This window comes from Alternaria postmessia (genome assembly GCF_024291825.1).
Source record: "Alternaria postmessia strain BMP 2775 chromosome Unknown scaffold_106, whole genome shotgun sequence".
NCBI classification, from domain to species: Eukaryota; Fungi; Ascomycota; class Dothideomycetes; order Pleosporales; family Pleosporaceae; genus Alternaria; species Alternaria postmessia.
In genome coordinates, this window is record NW_026260179.1 from 68,639 (window position 1) to 81,418 (window position 12,780).

Genomic DNA, 12,780 nt, shown 5'->3' on the forward strand with positions numbered 1-12,780 from the left:
CTTCGCTTGCCATAGTTATCGAGCAAGTAAATTCTTCCAGTTGCACCTTGATATCCGCCTGCTGTCTTACTAGTCGTTGCAGTGCTTGGTCACTCTCCCTGGCTGGACTATGGGGTAGTCAGTCGAGTATTTGAGCTCGGCAGTGCAAGGCGCAGTGAGTTTCCACATCTTGTCACATGGGCCTTGAAAGAAGTCGATTTTGGGAGCACGGCAGAACCTTGCACAAGCGCCCACCATGTGGTCCGCGTAGATCACTCTTGGTCCAGTCGTGATACAACCCGCAGCCCTTATGAGTGATAAGACAGGAAGGTGTGTGATAAGTTGCAGCGTTTAAGAAGCTCACGAAAGCTTTATATCGGCTGCGCTATTTACTGCGGGCGGAAATAACACCGGGTTAATTTATAGTTTCTTTGAGATCCCGTTGCTTGGGGATCTCCCTTGTAAGAATTTTCGTTCCGTCTCATGGGTCACATGTTGTTGTTTTTTATAGCTAAGGTGGACCAACGGCGCAAAGGTTCATTGTCTTATCGTCTGCCATTTTCGAAAAAAAAGCCAGAAAAGCCATAGATATTGACGGTAGTCATTTTTGATAATGCCAGTGATGCCGTTGATGACCAGTGAACAGAAATAGAACGAAGTGGGAGTTCTTATATGCACAACCTCCACGCTAACCATAGTCGCCGCATTCCGACGTTGTATCATGATGCTTTGGCAATATAGTAGCTCGTTAGACATGGGAAAAGGTTAGAAAGCCTTTGTACCGCAAGTGCAACAGTCATGGATTTGTCGAAGATCGTTTCTCGAAAGCATACAACAGCTCCTTCCAAAATTCGATTGATACATCGGGGCAATCCATGAGAGTCTCCGACCGACAGAGCAGGACATAGGTCCGGATTGTATCGTTTTGGAAAATACTGCGAATTATGTTGATCCAGAAGAGAAGAAGCAGAAGACGTGCGAAGTCTTTTCTACCTTGTCCACCACCATTTCAAACCCGTGAAGGCTTGGTATACGTGGCTTACAGGGTCACTCCGATCATGTCTTGGATCAATCCTGCTCTTTATCGAATAGTAATGACGATGTTTCGTTTGTAGAATGCAAGGAGGAAGACATCAAAGAATGAAGTTGAATTTTGAAAAGCGCACGCGCGCCCATGGGACGCTGTTCAAGCCATTTTGGAAGATATGCAAAGATTAGTGAGCCGGGAGGTAATGTGGTAGAAGATCTTCTTGTACCCGGTTTCCCTAGTGCGCCTTCCCAGATTTGTGCCTGCGTGAGCATAGCTCATTGTCGGAGAGTTCTTTAAGAAAGAAGCTTCGCAAGTCAAGTCAACTGTCGCAATTCGGTATGGTAGCTTCAAGTTCCATGCATTCGATACGCACGCTCGAGCAGGTAACCAAGACAGGCATGGCGTAGGAGAACATGATTTTGGACACAAGAGCACAGAGCACATAAAACCTAACTCTTTGGATTTTGGAAACCAGCTGAAATGATGTAGGGTAAAAAGGAAGCAAGGAGGCCGACAAGAGTTCGATTGATAGCCACTCTTCTGTTGCGGAAGCACAAGATGAATAGGGACTTGATATTCTCGTAAGACTCTTCATCGTATGCGCCATGACCCATGGTTTTGGTTTTCGCGGAAGAATCACATGTACTCTTTGTCATATATCTTTTGGACAGCGAAGAGCAAAAGTGCACCATAGCGTTTCATCGAGCCCTTTTGTGGACCGAAGAACACCCATAATGTACCTGTTCTCTTTTTTTGAAGTAGAACCAGAGGAGAAATGTGGGAGTGAGGAAGATAGCCAAGGTAGAATGGACGATGCTTTATAGTCCTCCACGCCCTGAAGTTGGCTCTTCCGCTCGCAAACGCTAAGGTTGTCGTTCTTCGAATTTTGACAAGAGAGGTGGTTCAAGGTCTCGTATGAGCATGCTAGCTGTCCGATACATAGGTTTTGATAGTCTCTATCTGGATAGAAGACAGTGGGAGTCAGCGAGCCACAAACATCAAGCTTGGTACAAGAAGATCTTAGGGAAAAGACTCGGGGAGACACATGTAGATGTGGATCTGATGTTTTTGGTAAGATACTCTGGCAGTGTTGTGTAATGGAGAGAACGAAGAAAAGATAGAAGACGAGCTTTTATACTTCGGTTCCAGCCCTGCTTCTCTGATAGCCATGAGATTTTTCATTGTGCTTTCCCGAAAGCATCATAGTAAACTCATGCGTGCGCTACCAGATGATTTCGAACAGTGCAGCAACTCAACATGGCTTATCGCGAGTCGAAGTTTGGTTGAAGAACAACAAAACATGGAAGAGAGCCGCGCGACCGCACATGAATTGTTCGCCGACTTGTTTTTGAGTAGAAGAGGGCAGCTGATACCAGTCATCAACTTGGATGATACCTGCTTTTGTAGAGGATGCAAGAAAGAACGCAGGGCGCAACACAGCACATATCTCCTTTCGATATCATATTTTGCAGAGAGCGAGAGTAGGTGCTCCACACGTTATCACGCCTTTAACTGTAGTTTTGAGGAAAATGGAGGAAGTGTAGTGATAAAGGAGACGAAGCAAGACCCAGGAAGGAAGGCTTTTATATGCTTATCCCAACATCTCCAATCTCGATGAGGACACCACAGCCACGTTTCTTATGTGCAAAGGACAACACAGCGGAGGGGTTCCATGTACAGCCAGAATATCTCTTTTGGGCGTAATTCGCAGCTCAGCTGCGTGAATCTGATTCGACTTGAGTTCGAAGTAGAGAGGGGAAGAACAACGGAAGCTCATGGCGTCATATCGGATGTGTTTTGGGGCGAGAAGAGCGGCAGCCCACATGTCATCTCGTCTGTAGTATTTTGGTAACATTTGGAAGCAAGATGTTGTAAGAGGCGGGAAAACAGGAGGTTAAGGAAGGTATTTATGTCCTCGTCGTCCCCCCTTTCCAGTTCTCATGTTATTGTTTCCAGGTAATTCTTGTAAGCATCGGAGCCGGACAAAGCTTTCCCTCTCGTTTTTCCACTTATAAAAGGTTTTGGATCCAGACATGGCAATCGTTCACATGGACTTGACGAATATCATTTTGTGAGGTAGTCGGGGGAGAGCGTACACATGCTGGGTCTCGTCGATATTTTTGGAAGAAGAAAGCCGGAACACACATGTCTGGCTCCATCTGATGTTTTTGGTAACGGTTGGGCGGAAGTATAGAGCACTATGATAGAGACCAGAGAGTCTTAAATAGCCGGTCCACGAAAGCCACGTGCAGAGGCTTAAGGATCTTTAGACAGGAAATGTTGCTGCCATGTGGATGTGGTATCGGATTTTGTTTGGATCTCGCTGGCGGAAGCTTTCCATACGTTGAATTAGCTAGCGTTTTGGAAAGAGGGAAAGAGGATATTTGTATGGCTTTTCGTACATCCGAAGGCGTCAATAGCCTTTTGGAAAACAAAATCACGAGGCCAACATTTGGGCGGAGGTGCGTTATTTTGGAGAATAAGATGGACAGTTACGGCGTAGAGAAGACAGAAGAGAGCATCCAAGAGAGGGTTTATATACCCTCACCACCACCCACTCCATCATCAGACGACACCTCCTAATGCACATATCACTGCTATCACATGGATCGCAAACACCATCTTTTGAGTGAAGTAAAGACATCCTGTCTAATCATCATTGCGTCATACCACCCCTCTATCTATCTATCGTACGCCCACCCCATCGCCCATGCAAAAGAAATGATGAAGAGAGGATGAGAAAAGAAGAGAAAAAAGACGCCTGTAAATGCTCAACAAACCATGATTCATAGCCATGAAGCGTTGCATCAAACCATACGAGGGGCATCAAAGAAACCATTACAAAAGGGGAGGAGGAGCATCAGGAGGAGATTTAAAAGAACCCAGCCAGCATCCAACACAAAAGATCCCGAAAAGTAATGTAAACCCCCCCTACCCCACGCACACATACATCATCAACATCTAAAACCCAACCATAATAATACACATCATCCATCTAATCCCAGCCCCAAGCCCATCTTTCTGTCTCCTAGTTGTTTGCCATTGGCGCGCCCCTCCTCAGCTTGTAATCCGGCAGATGATCAAAGTCATCTGTCTGACTGTTATACCTCCAAGCCTTGAACTCAACGCCATATGGCTTAGGCTCAAGCTGGTACAGCATGCCGAGCGGGCAATCCAAATCCGCCACGTCCTCACGCTTCAGGCCCTGGAAGTACGCCAACAGTACACGAGCAACACTCCGATGTGTGATAAGCAGGCAGTGATCCGTCATGCGCTCTAGCTCTACGATGACAGGACGGATACGGTTGATGACGTCGAGGTAGCCTTCACCACCGGGGCCGGGGTAGCGGTAAGCCAGCTTGTCACGGCGCCGTTGGAGGTATTCGTCTGCATATTTTTTGCGGATTTCTTCGTAGGTGAGACCCTCCATGAGACCCGCATTCAGCTCGTCCAGCATGCGCATTTGTTTAAGTTCGAACTCTTCGTCGCAAAAGTATTGGCCAGTTTGGATACCGCGCTTGAGCATCGAGGTCCAGACGCAGAAGTTGCGTTGTTCAAGCTCGTGGCTGTAGTAGGGGTTTGGAGGGGTGTGGTCGCCTGCCACTGGGGGGAAGTGGGTATTGGCCATCTTGTCTGCTTGTCGAACGGCCCAGTCTTTGCGCTGTGCGGCAATGAAACGTGTCATGGCCTTTGCGTACTTTTGTCCGTTCTCGCTAAGGTCGGAGTCACCGCCAATCTTTCCGGCAACATTGTCCTCTGATTCGCCGTGTCTGGTTATCCAAATCATACGCGGTGCAAGGTTGAAGTTGAGGAGGTAGTAGACGGCTTGGCCTGCAAGGAAGCCCTTGATTTGATGCGAAATCATCTCTCGGCCAACATCCACCATCTTGACGTAGGGCATGTTGTTGTCCTCCTCATAATCGCCGATTGGAACATAGTTCTTCTCGTAAATGGCAACGCGCTTCTTGAAGTCTGCCAAGGCTGCGACTGGGTCCTTGTCTGCGTAATCTGGACCTGATAGCTTCAGGCGCATGTTGGATTCCAGGAGGTTCTGATCACGGCAAACGCTCTCGACGAACAAGACGTTGAGTTCTGGTCCAGCACGATCTCGTATCCGCTCCATGATCTGCTGTCGTCGCGCCAGCGTACTGTTGGTCGCATCGAATATGCCCACAGACCCACTGCCCTTCAGAATGTAATCCAGCAAATCGTCCAGAGTCTCCATAGCGCATTGCTCACGCAAAGCCGCTGCCCTTTGGTTTTGTGGGTCGAAAAAGTCGGCTGACTGGTCCATCGACTCTTCCTCCTCGGTTGCCGTCTCATTGTTCGGCGAAGGCGCCTTCGGGCCTGGCGATGTGACTTCGACTCGTGGTGGTGGTAATGGTGGGCCGTCCTCGTCCTCCGCAATGGCCGTGCTACCCCGGCGTGGGTCCGGCATGTTCTGTGGGTCTATGGGCCCATCGTGCGCGGGGTCGCCATTGATAAGAATTTTCGCAGCGATCTGCGGAAGTGAGTCTTGATGTTCCTCAATGGCCTGCTTGACGTGTGAGGAGACGCGCTCGAGGTTTGCTTGTGACAGCCTGAATCCACTGTGACTCGCAGCTACTCTCCGCTTCTCTCCCACATTGAAAATCTTGGTATCGTGCTGCAGCCAGTTCAGATAGCGTGCCATCTTCTTTGTAATGTATGATTTGCCTCGCGCGGGCAGTCCAACCATGACGATGACAAGCTTGGAGCCGACATCTCGCTGTGCGATCTTGCCGTCGGGAGAGACCTTGGATTTGGTCAGGCCGGGGATATCGAGCGTGGTAGGCCGTAATCGCGGGGTCGACGTGGTGGAGCTATTGCGGGTTAGGGCGCTGTCACGGTCAGCGAAGTAGGAAGCGCTCTGCGACGGCGGTTTTCCATACTCCCGCGGACTTCCCGGAACAGATGGCAGTGGGGTGTCACTCAAGGCAGTGCCCACGCCATCCTTGGTGACCAAACTCCCATTGTGGTGCTGTTGGTTGACTGGATTCGGGACCGCTTTCAGCTGGCCATTTTGGAGGGCGCTCTCCTTGAGAGCCTGCACGTTCTTTGCAGGCGCAACAGCAGGAAATTTTGGCTCGGCGGATACGGCGCGGGGAGTGAGGTCGTTGTCGTTGTTGGTGTTTGGCTGCTTTGCGTTGTCGAGGGGTAGGGTGAGTTTGCTCATTACAGATCGGGCGTATATGGAGTGGGAGCTGAAGCGGCGGTTTGGAGTCGAGGTATTTGAGGAAGCTGAGGATCGGCGGCGATGCGAATGCTTGTGATGTACAAGCTCGGTCACAGTCGGCGTCGGGACTGCTTCCATGTTTGGCGTCATGCCAAGATGTCGAAATACTTATCAAAGGCTAGCTTGGCCGCTGCACACTAAGATAGGACCCAAGGCTCTGGATGCAGGTTGCTGTTGCCGCTGCAAGACTGTGTGGGACTGGGTTTCGCTGGGGAGACGGTCGAAAAGGCTGTGTAGAAGAAGAGTTCCTGTCGAATTGTCGCGTGAATTTCAGAGTGCAGGCTTGTCGGGCCGGTGACCTTATCAAGGGATCGATATGACTGTTCGGAGTCGGCCTTTGGTTGAGAGGGCTAGGAACCACGGGTGCGCCGCTTGACTAGGCCGACGGTGGTAGCGGTGGGCGAGTTTTCAGGAACGCGCGCAAACGCGTTGAGCAGTGCATGGTGAGCAGTTTTTATCCTCCAGTCTCGACGGTTAGATTGTGCGAGGACAAGGCGCGACTTGTCTGCGCATCGCTGTCCGAGTACAAACCGCTTGGCACGTCTTCTTGCTGGAAGCGGACAACCCCACAGTCCGATACCGAAACGAAAGCCAATCATTCTCACACGCCTCCCGCTGCACCTCGAGACGACCAAGATAGCACACAACTACCCTGATCTGATCCTTTACACGCAGACACGGGCTAGACAAATTCCAAAGTAGCTCTGAGCGAGGTGACAGTCTCGGTCGTTGCACAACGTTCCATTCCTCTCATGGTGATTCCGTGCCATGTTGACCAGTTCCTGGGTGGATCGCGCAACGTCAGCGTGCAGCTACACACTCCACTGTTTCTTGTATAGGTAAAAGTCCTTGGCACTCATATACATACACGACAATGTATTTCCCCAGATTTCCAGAAGTAGTTTCCAGACTTCTTTCCAGATGAAACCTCCGCATTGTGGAGACCCTTTGGTCACCTGCCGTATGTCTGGGACGGTACCAAGGTAACGTCGTCATCTGTGCTGAAAGCACTCGTCGAGATAACGTGACCGTTCATCACGATCCAAAGACGTCAGTGATGAGATGCTCATGTCGCCAGTTTGAGCGTCAGTACCAACAGACAGATGTATGCTGAGACGCTTAATGCCGTCAACACAGTGACCACATTGCCGGATGTTCGGAACTTCTTCCTGTGCAAGCCATCCTCACCGACTTCTGAGAAGAACTGTTTGTTACCTATCTGTTGTCAGCAGCCACACCTGCGTCGTCGTCATACATCTGCACCATGACTGTCAACTGACCTTGCTGTCGCCGGAACAGACTAATAAACAGAATGCCAGCGCCGTAGACTGCGAACAGTGCACCGATCGAATAGAATTCGGCGGTGAAGATCTTGAGTACTACGAGCGCAAAAGAAAACTGGCCGATTGCTGTACGGACGTATGCGCCCTCAAATGTTCGCTGTGCTGCGCGAATCTCAACCAGCTCTGCACTCGTCAACACGACTGATCGCGCGCGATGCAGGTGAAGGCGGTAATTGTCTGACGCGTGACGGCCCTGGATATTGTGAGCGGCAACATTTGTAGACACGCATCGTCAGAGTCCTACTTCGAACATGATTATTTTGTCGTGTTTATCGAGAGTGCAGATGAACGTGTTTAGTGGTGAAGTCGCTCCGATCAATTGCTTGATGCGTGACGTAGTGGGGTTAGAGCTTCCGAGGTTCAACCACGGCGCGTCCAACGGCTCAGGACATACGCGTTTTCATGGCCATGATGTGTGTGGTTCATGGCATAACCTAAAATCAAAACCTATGTGCTCTATCAATTCCGTATGATCCACGATGCTGTCGGGCTTGATCAAACGCGTTAGCTTTTTCTCAAGATGAGGCTCGACAGGTTGCTTGCTGCAGGGTCCAAGCACCTCCGAAGCTGTCGCCGCAACCACAAACAATGCAGCGAGAAGTCCATTTCAACAACGCTCTATACTGCAATTCACGCTTTGTAATCGGCAACACTCCCAGTATCCCCTCTGTGTCATTGTCGCATGCTACATAGCGCCTCGCGAATCTTTACTCGGCGCGGCATATGTTCTTCACCTGGAACGAACCTATGGTAAGTTTGTCACGCTAGAGAGGCCCTCAATACCACGTCAAACCTTCCATGTCGCAGACCAAATCTGACTGAGGTGATTAGGTGCTCTAATATCCGCCGCGATCATTTTATCCATCCCTCGTCCAGGTCATCGACTACGTTCTGCCGCCCATTTCCGCCGTGGACCGATTATCCTGACACGTACATAACCGAAGAGGGAAAGATGGCAGGTGGAGGAAAGCCGAAGTTCTATGGAGTAGCCGCCGGACGCAAACCAGGCGTGTATACAGATTGGCCGACTACGCAAGCGCAGATCAGCGGTTTTAGTGGTGCCAAACACAAAAGCTTCAAGACAAAAGAAGAGGCCGAGGCTTTTGTTCGTGGCATCAGCGCACCCATCAGCCTACGAGGAGATCTCTCTGCATCCAGGTCCCCATCGGCGACAGATCATCTGGACAGGAGCACGGAGGTATCGGAGAGTGCACCCAAGCGCCAAAAGAAGGAGGATGCATCGCCAGCACCCCTCTTGGACAACCAAGACATCAAGTTCGAGCCTGGCCTCGGCCCCCTCCCGCTCAACGCAGTAGATGGTTTCGACCCGAGCCTCAAGCTCGACGACAAAACAGGCAACATCAGAGTCAAGACAGACGACGAACTTGGGAAAAGGAAGAGACAGCCGACAGGGGATTTCAAAGGCCCCGTTGTTGTATACACAGATGGTGGTTCGCGGGGCAATGGCAATGCAGGTGCGAAAGCCGGTTGTGGTGTCTACTTCGGCCCAAGAGATCCGAGGTCAGTATCATGGCAAACAGCATGTGCTACAGCCTGGAGCATTTGCTGACGTTGAACACAGGAACGTCCAAGAACCTCTCAAGGGCGATGTCCAGACCAACAACCGAGCCGAACTAGTCGCAATGGCCCGAGCAATTGACCACGTTCCCATCGATCGCGACCTTCACATCATCAGCGATTCAGAATATTCCAAAAATTGCCTTACAAGCTGGGTTGCAGGCTGGGAGAGGAATGGCTGGAGGAACAGCAAGAACAAAGAGGTGGTGAACAAGGATATCATCCAACCCATTTTGGCAAGGATACGGGAACGTGAGAAGTGTAAAGCTCAGACTCTCATTACCTGGGTGAAGGCCCACGCGGTAGACGAAGGCAATATCGCAGCAGATGCACTGGCCAACCAGGGCATGGACAAGTGGACCACTGAGCTTGCGTCAGGAGAGGTCTTTGATATGTCAGAGACCCTCAGGACAAAATACAGAAACCCCAACGATCCAAAAGACGAATTCGACGATGCAGAAGAGATCGAAGGTTTGTTCCGCGAAATGGCAGAAGAAAATCCAAATGGGTTTGAGGGCGATCCTCTAGCTCAACATGATCCACAGCCCAACGATGTCCCACAACAAGGTGTTGCAGCTGCCGCGCAGGAGATCGAAGGTGCATGGCCTGATGACCCACAACTCCCCTCGAATGTGAACGGCGAGCAGAAAGAGCCGGAGTTGGAAGTCACGAATTAGACGATTTTCATAAGTCGGAAACCAAGCATGAATATGGTTGGATGACGTAGAGGCACCAATCTCGACAACAGGACGCTGCAAACCGTCGTCGTGGATTTGTACGACTGGATTTACTTGGGAAAAGATCAGGGTGCAGGCATCGACGGTAATTTGGGTCATCGTGATACCCATACGATAGCATACCATGTATCAGGTACAAGATTGGCTGGAGCCAAGAAAGTCAACCACGGTACAATCGCGAGGGACAGAATATTCCAAAGATATAAAACTGAAGTATTTTCCAATACTGCAATTCTTGCACACTCGCACACGGCTTCGGTTACGATCATACCACACTACAGCCTTACATACACCACACACTCAAGCACACTATCCCATGTCACCCAGTCCCGAAATCGGCGCGTTCGTCTGCCCATTTATCGAGGATTCCAAACACTACAAAATGACGTCCGCTATCGAGTCTGGCACGTTCATCTACCTATACAACCCTCAAAGACACCACACGATGATATACGATCCCGAAGTCGGCACGATCGCCTGTGAATGCAGCCAGCAGGAGTCCAAATCCCAGAGCGTGATCAAGAAAATATCATATTGCATAGTCGTCTCCGCCGCCGTAACCACATTCATCGCTAGCTTCCTCGCAATTATGAGCTGGAATCATCCTCATACTGTACAACAATGGTTTGAGAATGGATCATTGGGGGTCGTCGTCTGGAGCTTGTTTATTGTGAACGTCTGCATGTGCTTGGTATTGGAAATCTCGTATACGATGCTCGATGAGTAGATGGCCGACAAGGGACGGATAAGAAGGTGTGGTGAAGCACCATCTGGAGAGGCTGGCTAGTGACGCGGCCGTGATGTGGCAACCAGACTATTCAAGCGTGACTGTATTCCCGGAAGATGGGTGCGGACTTGGTCGACGAACGAATGCACGTCTCGGATCAGAATCCGGAATGCTCGCCACATGCTAGTGACTAGTCACACGCTCGGATGGAACGGCTATGACACCCAATAAGGCCACCCACTACTATGTATAACAGCCAATACCTAAAATCACTCCTCACTCTGTCGCTGTCCGCGTCCATGTCCGGCATCCCCATCTAGATGTATTCATCATTTATTCTACAGCTACACAACTTCAACGTCATAGTATACTTTGCTCTTTGCCACTCATTCCGAGAGATGTCGAACAGACCCCTAGACAAACATCTCAAAGCCGGTCGTATCGGTCGTGGGCTGATATTGGTCGCCGCAGCCATACAAACTACCGGATTCATCGCGAGATGGAGTGAGGGCAAGCAGACGACCATTGAGGCTGTTGCAGTCGCCAACGCGTATATGTTGTCTTGGTGGGCTTGGCAAGGGTCGAAGCATAACGAGAAGATGGTAAGAGAGATGATAGAGAATGGTGGAGTGGTCGATATCGAGAAGGGCACGGTGGGGAAGGGGGTTGAGAAGGAGAAGGTGGATTTGGGAGGCACAACAGAGAAGGGGAAAGAGGGCTCGGAGGTAACGACAGCGGACACCGAGAAAGAAGCGTTGAAGGAAGAGATAGCGGAGGAGGAGAAGGCGAGATTGGAGGCGTAGGGAAGGTGCGGCTTGTTCATCGTTCTGGACGCTGGTGCACTCAGATACGACTTGCTCGAACAGCGGAGTGCCTGGCAGCTACTACAACGCACCAAGTGATTATAGATCTTCAACAACTTCGCGTCAAGCACAAATAATATCCTTTCATCACTTCTGATATCTGATCGAACCTTGCCAACCTTCAGAGCGTCATGAGTCGACTCACCCTGTGCACTGTGACCATGGAAGTCCTTGACAGCTACTTCCAGTCATGTCTACCAAGGATCAATTTCCTCGCATCCATAGTGACTGGTGAGTAGCCAGTCAAGTCGATCGCAAATCTCACACTATCTACGCAACGTCCTATGCATGAAAGACAGAAAGTTGCAGTTACAAAACCTGAAACACTTTCTTGCAACTGTTAGTGACCTTGTGAACTTCCACATCCCTCTTTCGCACGAAACGGAGATTCTCGCCTTCCAGCTCCCGCAACTCTGTCCAAAACCATGCTTTCCACACGCAGAATCATCTGCCATGCGCTCATTTACTACTTTTCTGCGCACGCAGTCTGCGCCATCATCGCACCGTCGTCTTTTCCGTCTACAGTCTTGTAACCGTTTACCACCTTTGCTGCCTCACTTTCGCAGTCGGGCGGTGCTATCATGTTTTTCATAAGACTCATCCTCATTGCAGCCACTATCTCTTCTCTGGGAAAATCTGTAGTGGAAACATATGACATGTTCTTCCATAGACTTGGAGATTTTGTGGATGGTGAAAATGCTCAGTGAGTGACTCGGTCTGGTATTAAAACAAGCAAGGAAGATGGTAGGCTTTCGGAATACGAGCAGTCTCGTACGACGTATTATCTATTTGCTAACATACGCAAGGTTGCGTCGCGTTTGTGTGAGACCCTATCGTAAGTAGAGTCCAGCGAAACAAATCAAAGCTATTCAATCGGATCGTTGCCATGCATACCAGACCTTCAGCAGATTCAAAGACACATTCCACAGTCTCGTGGGGACCCTAATCGCAACCCTGACCCGAGCGATACGGAGTTTGGTAGCGAGGACATCTGAATATTATTTTCACGCTTTGTACATGGATGAGCAAGATTTCCTATCCGTGGTTCGTCTTCAAATAGTTATGGGTCATCTATCCTCAACCATTGAACTTTTTATTGGAAGCTAGAATCTTTGAGCAATTTTCTTCCATATCCTCGTCACGATCAGAGTTGCTATCAGTCAATCAGTCAGTTGTCAGTTCATCTTTGCGGTTCAAACTGTCAGTCTGGAGGTAGTGAACTGACCTGATTGACTGCCAAGACATTTTTTAGAATCGCGAACTGAGACT

The 12,780-nt window shown here is 49.9% G+C and overlaps 4 protein-coding genes across 4 annotated transcripts; 2 read left to right on the forward strand and 2 right to left on the reverse strand.

Moving 5' to 3' along the window:
• Positions 1-4,037: 4,037 nt before the first annotated feature.
• On the reverse strand, positions 4,038-6,341 carry J4E82_009962 (uncharacterized protein; the record flags this gene model as incomplete). The annotated part of the gene is made up of 1 exon (XM_051736180.1): positions 4,038-6,341. The coding sequence occupies one exon, from the start codon at positions 6,339-6,341 to the stop codon at positions 4,038-4,040; it is 2,304 nt and encodes a 767-aa protein (XP_051584079.1).
• A 988-nt stretch (positions 6,342-7,329) lies between these two features.
• J4E82_009963 (uncharacterized protein) lies at positions 7,330-7,859 on the reverse strand (the record flags this gene model as incomplete). Its single annotated transcript, XM_051736181.1, has 3 exons — positions 7,330-7,478; positions 7,544-7,799; positions 7,851-7,859. 3 exons carry the CDS (start codon positions 7,857-7,859, stop codon positions 7,330-7,332), a joined length of 414 nt encoding a protein of 137 aa, XP_051584080.1.
• Positions 7,860-8,288: 429 nt separating this feature from the next.
• Positions 8,289-9,861, forward strand: J4E82_009964 (uncharacterized protein; the record flags this gene model as incomplete). The annotated part of the gene is made up of 3 exons (XM_051736182.1): positions 8,289-8,356; positions 8,438-9,127; positions 9,189-9,861. 3 exons carry the CDS (start codon positions 8,289-8,291, stop codon positions 9,859-9,861), a joined length of 1,431 nt encoding a protein of 476 aa, XP_051584081.1.
• Positions 9,862-10,237: 376 nt separating this feature from the next.
• J4E82_009965 (uncharacterized protein) lies at positions 10,238-10,400 on the forward strand (the record flags this gene model as incomplete). Its single annotated transcript, XM_051736183.1, has 1 exon — positions 10,238-10,400. A coding segment is annotated over one exon (163 nt), but the record flags the coding sequence as incomplete, so codon positions are not given.
• Positions 10,401-12,780: the final 2,380 nt, after the last annotated feature.